At 40.5% G+C, this 11,796-nt stretch overlaps 1 protein-coding gene across 4 annotated transcripts in view; it reads right to left on the reverse strand.

The window, feature by feature from the left end:
- Positions 1 to 11,795, reverse strand: part of Cdca2 (cell division cycle associated 2) — a 57,013-nt gene extending 45,218 nt beyond the window's left edge. For all 4 annotated transcript variants that reach the window (XM_040292735.2, XM_021719863.3, XM_040292772.2 and 1 more), the window contains exons 1-4: positions 10,895 to 11,795; positions 10,075 to 10,138; positions 9,806 to 9,979; positions 7,527 to 7,675 (exon numbers count right to left, since the gene is read on the reverse strand). In XM_040292735.2, coding sequence (XP_040148669.2) covers positions 7,527 to 7,675; positions 9,806 to 9,979; positions 10,075 to 10,138 — 387 coding nt within the window. In that variant the 5' untranslated portion in view covers positions 10,895 to 11,795. The remainder of the gene's footprint in view (positions 1 to 7,526; positions 7,676 to 9,805; positions 9,980 to 10,074; positions 10,139 to 10,894) is intronic.
- Position 11,796: the final 1 nt, after the last annotated feature.

Below are 11,796 nucleotides of genomic sequence, written 5' to 3' on the forward strand. Positions count from 1 at the left end.
GCATATGGCCAAGTCACTAAAGTGCTGAACACCTGAGATGAAACCACAGTAATGGGAAAGTGGTGCAGGGGAAGAAGGTGTTCTGCAAGAAGTAGGAGAAGTGAGCAGAGGCTCTTGGTGGAAATAGGATGGGGCAAAATGAAAGCCCATTGACTGGAAGCAAACAAGAGAAGGGCTTGTAGGGCTCAGATCAAGAGGGACCAGAAGCCTTCAGGATTTAAATCAAGGCATAACAGAAAGCCATGGCAACGTTTTAAGGAGCAGAGTCAAGGATCTCATTTAGACTTTAAATATACCTCTTTGATCTGTGTAATAATAGATAGATTAGGGATAAAGGAAAAAGGAGACCAGGTAGGAGGAAGCAGTTGGTGACACTGGCTAGAGTCACTAAAGTAGAGTTGTAGCTGTGAGGATGTGAAGAACTATAGGTAGGCTTTTGAAATGCAGCCAAAAAGTAGTGATAACTTGGAGATGGGACTAAGGAAGACAGGAATCAAGAAAGATTAAAAGGCCTGAGGCCTGAGCTACTAGATGATGATGGCTTTCCCTGGAATGGGAGAGTGGGCTAGAGGATCTGCTGGAGGGTGGGTATCAACAGCTGGGTTTTGGCTAGGTTATGCTGGAAATATTTTTCAAAACCCACGAGAGCTTGGCTGGGGTAGTGGTTCAGCAGTAGAGCGTTTGCCTAGGATGTTCTAGGCCTGGGTTTGATCCTCAGCACCACATAAAACAATAAATAAATAAAGGTATTGTGCCCAACTACAACAACAATGACAACAACAACAACAACAACAAAAACCCCAAGGGAGCACCAGGCGCAGTGGTGCATGCCTTTAATCCCAGCAGCTCAGGAGGCTGAGACAGGTTGCTGAGTTCAAAGGCAGCTTCAGGAAAAATCGAGGAGCTAAACAACTTAGTGAGACCCTGTCTCTAAATAAAATACAAAAGCTAGGGCTGGGGATATGGCTCAGTGGTTCAATCAAGCCCCCAAGTTCAATCCCTGGTAACACCCCCCGATCCCCGCCCCCCCCCCCAAAAAAAAAACCCACAAGGGAGCAACTGAATAGTGGGCCGCTGTTATCCAGGACTTTGGGGCTGAAGACAGACATTTCAGACTCATCAGTGTAGAGATGATTCTCAAATCAAAGAGAAGGAGACAAAGAAGAGGCCTATACACACTAGCATTTTTGAGGGAAAAACTGGAAGAGGAGGAATTAGCAAATGAAATACAGAATTGACCAGTGAAACTGGAAGAAAATCAGGTTAGGTGGTATCCCACAAACCAATTGAAAAGTGTCTCAAGGAAGTCAAATATATCCAGGACTACTGAAAGGGTGAGCAAGGCTAAAATTTAATCTTCGGAGTTGTCAAGGTACGAGCCATTTTTGAAGAGAGATGACAAGAGTTGTCTTAACAGAGAGGGGGAAATAAAGCCAAATAAAGTAGCTGGCAGTATCAGAGAGAACAGCAGAAGGAATGAATCTAGCCAGAGCAGCAAATTGGTCAAGGAGTTCTGCTGTGATGGGGCCACTGAAAGTAGACAGGAGCCAGGAAGTGTGGGAAGTGGCCCAAAGGAGAGGAGGAGACAATAACTGCAGAAGACAACTCAGCTCAGAACCACATACATGATCATAATGATATAAGCATGTGAACACTGACATAACCAATCTACTGGGAAGCTGGAGAGAATGGGAAGTACGTTATAAAAGGTCTTAGGAAGAAGAGAGCTAAGTCTTCATAATCCATTTTGGGATGTCGGTGGTAAATGCCTAAAAGAGAGAACGTAGGTAGTAGCAGAACAACCACCTAATATGGAAACAAATGCTAACAAGATCAGCTACAAAAGTTGAAATCCTCGGAAAAGGAAAAATGGGGTGAGGGGAGGCAGCTATACACTGCTTTTATGAAAATAAATAACACAGGTGGCTTGGAAAGCTGAGACAGGAGGACTGCGAGTTCAAAGCCAGCCTCAGCAACAGCAAGGTGCTAAGCAACTTGGTGAGACCCTGCTCTAAATAAAATACAAAATAGGGCTGGGCATGTGGCTCAGTGGCCAAGTGCCCCTAGGTTCAATCCTAGCAATCAGCCCCCCCACCCCTCCAAAAAAAAAACACCCTATAGCATTATTTGATTTTTAAAGTATGTGCACAAATATTCAACTTTATACTCTTGGATCATGGAATTCAAACTGGGTAAGGGATGAGAGAATATAAAGTGAGTATGCAAAGAGAATATGTGGTAAGGCCAATGGCTGAAAGTTTCTTTCTTTCTTTCTTTTTTTAAAGAGGGGGGGGGGAAGAGAAGAGAAGAGAATTTTATTTTTAATATTTATTTTTTAGTTCTCGGCGGACACAACATCTTTGTTGGTATGTGGTGCTGAGGATGGAACCCGGGCAGCACGCACTCCAGGCGAGCGCGCTACCAGTTGAGCCACATCCCCAGCCCAATGGCTGAAAGTTTCAATGCAACAAATTACTACTGAGGTGAACTGGAAGGATGAAATATCAGTAAGAGTGAGACAGACTTTGATGATACCAGCAAGTGGCCACACAGAGGAACTACTGAGGTAAAACAGAGAAAAGAGATCTTTGGATTTATAGAAGTAAAACACCTGAGACAGCCAGAACGTAAGATGGATCATCCATGTGACTGTTGAAAATTTCAGAAAAACAACAGCAGGGGAAGAAAGACAGAGAATCACTCTGTTCAACTTCTCCTTTGAAGTGTTTTCTTTCTAAAATGGGGCAGAGGTGGAGAAATAAGGGATGAATTCTTTAAACACACAGGACTGTAGACTTTATAAAAACTTAGTTCTAGTAGTGAATTTACAGACTATTATGGTAAGTTAGAACATGTGAGTTTTAAGAATTATTTTATTCATTAATTCAAAAATGTCTTGAGCAAGGAAGGGAGCAGAGGATGAAAAGAACTGACATAAGAGCTACTAAGTGTATTTACAGTAAAGGCACAGATGAGAGGGTCAAAGACGTCACTGATTTGTTCAGAAAACTGTTCAATTTAAATAAACTTAGCTTAGTTAAATGTAGCTTACTAGTAAAACACTAGCCTAGCATGTGTGAGATCCTGAGTTCAGGCCCAGCACTGCAAAACAGAAACAAAAATTCTGAACCACCTTGCTATGTCTGGGGTGTAGTATAATGTTAGAGTACATACCCAGCATGTGCAAAGCCCTGGGTTCAAACCTTATACCACACACAAAAACAAAAAGTTAAAGAAAAAATATTCTTCATACTAAAAATTGTTTACTCCAAATCTAAGAAATATAAAATATCAGTTATAAAATTATAAGCATTATCAAAAATCTTAAAAGTATCACTCTTAAAGATATATAGTTGGGGCTGGGGGCATAGCTCAGTGGTAGAGTGCTCCCCCAGCATGTGTGAGGCACTGAGTTCAATCCTCAGCACCACATTAAAAAGAAATAAATAAAGTTATTGTGTCCATCTACAACTAAAAAAATAAAAAAAAAAACAAGAATTACGGTTTACTTTTCTAAAAACTACTTTCACCAGTACTTATTTTATTTATTTATTTTTTTCTATCTTCTTTTTTCAGTGGTGCTGGGAATTGAACCCATAGCCTTGGTACATGCAATGCAGACACTCTACCAAGTGAGCCATATCTCTAGCCCCCATTTATATATTTTTTAATAACGAAAAAAGCCTGTAGGCTGGGGATGTAGCTCAATGTTCAGCATTTGTCAGGCCCTGGGTTTAACTCTCAGCATGCATACCCCGCCCCCACACACAAACAAAACACTTTTAACAATGCTGTAAACTAAAAATGTACATCTCAAGTAATTTTTTAAATGAGCACACAATCATGATGTTTTGGGGGGAGCTGCTTATAATTGTACATATAAATACATGCATATGTATACCCTTAAGGAAAAATGAGAGAAAAAGCAACAGCAGACAAATAGAAACTGTCTTAGACCAGGCAAAGCAAGAAGCCAATCAACCTGCTACAGACCTCCAGAGCATCAGATGCTTCCCAAACCAGAGCCAATGGATGGACTGAAAACTGGAGGTATGTTAGAACTACATTAGGAGCATTGGAACCCACAGATCTCACCATAAATAAGACTAGGCCATTGTGTTCTTGAGGGAACAGGGATATATAGGACTCCAGGAACAGCTGAGGGGCAGGGTTAATGCCTATACTGAAAACAGAGCTGATCAAGGCTCTTCACATTAACTTTTAGAGCTCTAGGACTCAGGTTTATACCACCAGGAATCCTTCTCAGGAAGGCAGATCAGCCAGAGAAAAGATTCATAGATTACATTTGTTTCCCCAGGTTTCGAAAAAGTGGCCGTTTGTCTTAGTAGTTAGCAAGCCCAGTCTGTGCACCTTGAATTCCCAAGCAGTTATTCAAAGTGCCTGAGTCTTAAATACAAACATCTGAAGATAACAGACATTTAAAGTGCTGAGAATAAGACAATCTAAAATACAGCCAGCAAAAAAAAAAGAACCCGATGAAGAAGAGATCTTGCAAGGCAAGGAAGAAAACCTCAACAAAACAATCCACAACAAAAGGTATTCCATCATAAAAAGAAACATGAAAAGTCAGCCATCAAAACATTTGTTGAACAAATGAATGATCAGAGCTATTCAACTCTGTAAGCCAAAATACAATGATGGAAAATATTTCAACCTAGATTGCTGTACCAAGAAAAACAATGTAATGTGTTAGTAGAATAAATCTACCAAATATGTGGCAATTCCAGAAAAATGAGGTAGTAAATTAAGAAAAAGGAGACCAAGGAAATGGGACCCAAATGGAAGTAGAAAAGGTAATTACTAGGGATGGTATAAGAAGCTACAGAATGGTATCTGCCCAGCAAGCCTAGATGGCAACCAAGCCAGACAGGACGAAAAGGGCAGACTCCAAGAAGAAAAGAAGACTGACAGACTCTTAAGGTTCACAGTTTTTGTCAAGTAAGGAATGAGATATGTAGTAGATTAAAAGAAAAAAAAAAGTACTTATTAACTCTGGGAAAACAAAAGTTGTGCAAGAAAGAAAACCACTGCATTGTATAGAACAGTTTCTGGAAAATGTGTACATTTAAGTAATGCATACCAAACCCTAATTTAAATAAAAATTGTACCTGATGGCACTGGAGGGAGAAAGGGGAAAGCATTAGGTTAGGCAGGTGAAGCACTGTACTATACCAACTGTTTTGCTATAGTTATTTTCAGTAGTAGTAACTATAGCAAAATCAAACCATTCCAAGCATATTCTAGGAAATGCTGTAAGTACATCACATTTATTTATTAATTCTCAGAAAGTCCTTGCTATTATTATCACCTGATTTAAACTTGGGAACAGAGAATTTAAGTAATTTGTCAAAAGTCACAACTAATTACTAACAAAGCAAAGATAAAACCCAAGCAATAAAGCTTTAGACTCCATGCTTGTATCTACTGTAACAGCAGACCTCAACACGGTTTCCTACTCTTAAAAATTATAAAGTACTCTGAGCTATGTATGTTGGTTACGTCTATTAGAAGTATTTTAACAGCCTTATCAGAATTGTCAATCTTCTTTACTCAATAAAACTCATAAGATTTGTTAAAAGTTAATCACAACGTCACACACAAAATTCTATCGATTAATGTTTCATATTCTGTTATGTTAAAATCCAATCTACTTTGCAGTATAGAGGTTATCTTTTAACCATGCAAGTTTAAAAAAAATTTTTTTGTTCTAATTAGTTACACATGGCAGTAGAATGCACTTTAAAACACCATATGTAAATGGAGTATAACTTCTCATTCTTCTGCATGTACAATCACACCGGCCGTGTAGTATATATGCACACAGGGTAATAATGTCCAATACTTTCTACTATTCTTCTTCCCCACCCCACCCCCGCCCCCTCCCTTTCCTTCAGCCTAATCCAAAGTAACTCTATTCTTCCCTAGCCCACTCTCCCTTGTGAATTAGCATCCACATATCAGAGAAAACATTTGGGTTTTGGGGATTAGCTTACTTTGTTTAGCATTAATACTCTCCAGCTCCATCCATTTACGAATCTGCCTCAAACAAATCATTCTTACCAATGAGAAAATTTGCATTTGTAAGAATAAATTAGAATTTTAGAAACCATGTATCCACTACTATTAAGCCTGACAACTTTCTGAGAGATACTTCAAAGGATCAGTAAGAATATTTATGAAGTATTTTACTATCGCCTAATAAAATGCATCAGTATTTGGGAGATAATACAGTGAATCAATACTTTCCAAATGACTGGGGCATACTGTTAAAAAATCTTGCATGGGCATACCTTTTCCACACATCCTCATCAACACGTATTGTTGCTTATGTGCTTGATAATTGCCATTTTGACTGGAGTGAGATGAAATCTTAGAGTAGTTTTGATTTGCATTTCTCTGGTGAGACTGCAAATTGGTTGCACTATGGATATTCTTCAGAAAACTTGAAATGAAACCAGCATTTGATGCAGCTATCCCACTCCTTGGTTTATACCCAAAGGACTTAAAATCAGTATACTACAGTGATGCAGCCACATCAATGTTTAAAGCAGCTCTCAACTCATGAAAGCTAAACTGTGGAACCAACCTAGGTGCCCTTCAACAAATTAAAGGATAAAAAAAAAGTATATATATGTATACACACAATGGAATATTACTCAGCCATAAAAAAGAATGAAATTATGGCTTGCTAGTAAATGGATGGAACTGGAGACTATCATGCTAAGTGAAATAAGTCAGTCCCCCCAAACCAAAGGTTGAATGTTCTCTCTGATATGTGGATGCTAACACACAATGGGGTGAGGGAAAGTAGGAGAAGAATAGAAAGTCATTGGATTAGTCAAAGGGGAATGAAGGGAGGGGGGTGGGAACAGGAAAGACAGTAGAATGAATTGGACATAACTTTCTTATGTTCATATATGAATGCACGACCAGTGTAACTCCACATCATGTTCAACCACAAGAATGGGAAGTAATATGGGGCTAAGATTGTGGCTCAGTGGTAGAGTTCTCACCTACCCATGCATGAGGCACTGAGTTTGATCCTCAGCACCACGTAAATGAGAAATAAAGATATTGTATCCAATGTAAGTATTTAAAAAAAAAATAAGTATTTTAAAAAAATGGGAAGTTATGTAAGTACATATAATGTCAAAATATATTCTACCATCATGTATAACTAAAAAGGACAACAACAAAAAAAATGTTTTTAAAGATTTTTAAAGCAGGAAAGAAAAAAAGTTGGAAAACAATAAAACAGTGCCTTATCTCATTCTAGAAAAATAGACAAACTGAAAAATGTTAGTAAAATAAATAGAAAGCTCCTCTAGAAAGAAAACCATTTCAATCCAAGGCCACCTAACTCTTATCCATGTTTAACATTATCATTTATGTTAACTGCAAATTCTCTGCAAGACACAGAAAACACACTACAAATCCAAAATTTCATAATAAACCAAAATATTTTCCTAGCAGAATTCATGAAAGAATGTACAAGAAAACCATACCTCAAAGGGAGAATCCTGTGCCAAAGATGTTCTCTTAGCATTCTTTAAAATCCTCTGCTGAGCAATGAAACGAATCAGATGGTTTGTTTCAGGAGAGCCCCGGGTGCCAATTGAAGAACGTCGACGAGACTTTTTTGTAATGAAATTCTCTTATAAATTGGAACAAAACACAGCAATCATTAGTAATCATGTCCAAAGCTGGTGATGTACCAGCCTGAGAGAGAAAACATGACATGCTACACAATACTAAGTAGAGAATTATTGGCAAAGTAATTCTAACCATCATCAATTGGGTAGAAATCTTTGTTTTGTCCACTCATTTAGTCCATGCTCCTAAAATAGTGCCTGGCACATAGAAGGCATCTATGAAAGTTGTCGCAAGATACAATAACACATTTCATCTAGTAGTTTTATTTTCGTTCCGTATTTCCTGCATACAGAGGTGGGTAATGGCTTTCTTTTGACTAAGAACTCCTCCTTTTTTTGAATTAGTTTTATCCACAATGACAGAAAGATTACCTAAGCACCTGAATAGCAGTCTCCCTTTACCCATGATTTCAGTTACCTAGGGTCACCCAGTTGGAAAATATTAAGTGGAAAATTCCAGAAATAAACAATGTATAAATTTTAAATTGCATTGTATAACAGATGAAATCTCAAGTTCTCCAACTCCATCCTATCTAGGATATGAAATCCCCTTTGTCAGGCCTGTCCAGCATACCCACACATTAAGTCACTTAGTAGCCACATGGGCTATTTAGATGGTCTGATAGTATTTGTGTTCATGTAAACATTATTATACTTAATCATGGCCTGAAGCTCAAGAGTAGTGATGTTAGAAATTCAAACATACCAAAAAGAAGTTGCAAAGTGCTTCCTTTAAATGAAAAGATGTTTAGAGAAACAGAACAACTTCATATGACTTACTACAGTAAAGTTATAATTTTTCTTTCTTAGTTGTTCTTAGGCTTTTACTCTACCTAATTTACAAGTTAAACTTTCCCACTGATACGCATGTACAGGAAGGAAAAAACAAGCACATACAGGGTTAAGTTCTATCTTCAGTTTCAGAAATCCACTGGGAGTCTTTGAATACATCCCTGTGGAAAACAGCAGCAGGTTGTAAAGGTAGAGACCACTACTATGCTCTTTTGCTCTTAATTTTTCAAGGTAATTTTTTTTTCTGAGATACCTGCTTACCTTCAGCACAATACCCTAAATTTTGCCCTTTTGCCTGAGTACAAAACAGAGCTAGCGTTTTACAGTCCTAAGAGTGACGATCCTTTTTTCTTTTTTAAAATATTTTTTAGTTGTAGACAAACACAATACCTTTATTTGATTTACTTTTATGTGGTGCTAAGGATGGAACCCAGTGCCTCACGTGTGCCAGTCAAGCATTCTACCACTGAGCCACAACCCCAGACCCAAGAGTGATGAACACAGAACAACAACAAAAACAAACAAAAAAGAACACAGAACAGGTGCCACTTCAGCCTTGTCTCATTCATCTCATACTTCTCGATAACAATTGGTCTCTCCAGTCTCCTGCTATCCTCCATTTCTAAATGTCATTCTCTAATCCAATTCTATTCCCATATTTCTTTCTTGTCCACCGAAGTCAGACTTCACTGGTGAATTTCATTTCTACTGCTTGAACACCAGCCCAAGTCAATTTTCTGTTTGTGATTTTTAAAAGAGGCACATGCCAATCTATTAATGTTATTTTTTTGAATCGATCCTCAACTTCCACTTATTTTTGCTATATATAAACATTAACGAACGACTATTCCTATTATACACCCTCTTATCCCCCTTGTTGGGTCAAAAAGTGATTCACACAGTTTTCCAAGATGGGTATGGAACACACCTGATTTAGGATCATCATCAAGCTGGGTGCTCCAAGACCTTATTGCCCCCATCTGCCATGCTAGATGAGTTGGGCATGTACACTGAAGTCACCCAGGCCATGCTGCAAGCCTATAATCCCAGAAACCCAGGAGGCTGAAGCAAGAGGATTTCGAGGCCAGCCTCAATCTTTGTGAGACCCTGTCTCAAAAAATAAAAAGAGCTGGGATGTAGCTCAGTTGCAGAGTCCCTGGGTTCAATCCTCAGTACAAAAAATTAAAAAGGAAAAAAAAAAAACCCTGAATAACCAAGTTTGCAGAGTCAATCAACTTAGACACCTACTGTAATAAGATGGGGAGAAACAACAAAACTAATTACCCTAATGTGATTTTTATATCTGAAAAGCAGTACAATAGAATGAAAACTTTCCTTACCTGAAGAGTTCTTAACAGAGCTTTCAGGTGTAATTCCCAATTGTTCTATGGTTGCTGTGGAAAAGTTCAAAGATGATTTAAAAGTATCTGGTGTGCAAAGATCAGGAGTCATTCCTGCTGCATGCTTCTGAGGAATCACAAGCTTTCCAGTTCCCAAAATGAAAGCAGCGTTTTCTGAAATGGACAAGATGTTGTAGGGCATAAACATCATTATCAAGATAAATACCTAAACCTTAAATTTCATGAAGAGGCAGCAGATCACTACATACCAGCATTATTAATTGCAGACTCTTTGATTTCAGAAGGCTCCTTGTCTTTTGAATTAGTATCCATCTAGAAGACAAAATTTAAAGAAACAAAAAATAACCCACCACCAAAATTAATGTGGCTAGACTAAAATCCTTATTCAGGATTGAATGCCAATACAATTTATATCAGCATGAATAGATTTTTTTGAGGTATAATGGCACAACACTTAAAACCACCACCAATCTTCACACAATAATTTTAATCTTTGTGTCTGGGCTAGCACCATCTTGCACTCTGACATTCCTATGTGCACATAAGCAATTGCTTACACAAAAATAGATACTGTCATGTTTTCTTCTTGGATCATTTTTGCTCCAAATTACAATTACACGTCAGTATGTCGCTGATATACACGATTCACTTTCAACTGGGAAGTATGGCAACTTCCTATGAGAGGGAGCTAACCCGTAATTCTAAACATTTTGATTTTTTTTTTTATATAGCTGCCATAAAAAGAGCTGTTGAGAGAGAAAGAAACGGAGTTACTGCTGTTCAGCCTGAAACAAAGCAGACCTCTCCATCTTTCTGGATATGTGAATCACCTGTGTATCCCCGATAAAGAGGCAGCTGTGTGCATTTCCCGAAATTCTAAGTCAGCAGGTCTGGAGGGGGCCCCGGAAAACTCATTCTAAAGACCACCCCGGGTGACCCGGGGCAAGTCGTAAGTGGGTCACCTTCCGCGTCCCCGTGCGAAGTGCTAAGTCCAGCAATTCCGAGAGACACCCCGGAGAAGCAGCACTGCCAAGCCACCCCGAAGCCAGAACCCCGAGGCGGGCCTACCTCTCACGCCCACCTCCCAGCGCCCAGCGCCCGGGTTTGCTCCGAGAGCACCGCAGCGGACCAGAGTCGCGGCTGTCTCCCTCTGTGGACCCTCGCTCTTCAGGGGGCTGCTCGCCACGTCTGTCCAGCGCGCTGCGCCCCGCGTCCCACACCACACCTAGCGGTCCCCCGCCAGCCCACCGCTCCGCAGCCGCCCGCCGCCAGATTCAAATTGCGGCCCCGCCCCCTCGGGGCCGGCGTAGCCTCCGGGATCTGTACGCCGCGGCGCCGGCACGTGCCGTGCGCCACCCGAACTCTCCTAGGCCTTTCTCTGGCCGTCAGGCCCAGGTGAGGGCCCCGGGACCGGAGAGTAGCCACCACTAGCTACAGGCACGCCCCCGATCAAGCTGACGGACGGCTTTCCTGGGTCCCGGGCACTATTTTTTTGTGAGAAGCTCGCGGAGTAACCATTTAGCCGTTTAGCTCCGGATCCAACCTTTCGATTGGATGCCGCAAACTTCGAAAAGAATCCTTGGACCAATCCTGACAGAACGACGGACTGGCTCTTTTACCCAGTCAGCCAATCCTGACTGCAGCCGTTTCCTCCGTGGGTTGAGCGAGTGGGAGGAGCTTTGTGCGCGGGTCTCTTCCAGCACTCCACCTTCTTCCTCCAACCCCGCCTCCGTATGCAGATGAGTGCCAACTAGAATTGAGCGTGCGCTTGCTCAATGACGCGTAGAGCCGCCGTTCGGCTGTAGTTTAGGCTCTGATTGGCTAATATCCCTTTCCGTCTAGCAGCCTTCAGCCTCTGTTCCCTTCCTCCGCCCCGGGTGGGTGAGTTAGAGTCCACCCAGTTGCAGGACTCTAATTGGCTAAGAGCTGACCGGCGCCGCGATTTGATTGGCGAAGCTCCGTGTCGGTCT

The sequence above is a fragment of the Ictidomys tridecemlineatus genome, chromosome 14 (assembly GCF_052094955.1).
Source record: "Ictidomys tridecemlineatus isolate mIctTri1 chromosome 14, mIctTri1.hap1, whole genome shotgun sequence".
Classification (NCBI taxonomy): domain Eukaryota; kingdom Metazoa; phylum Chordata; class Mammalia; order Rodentia; family Sciuridae; genus Ictidomys; species Ictidomys tridecemlineatus.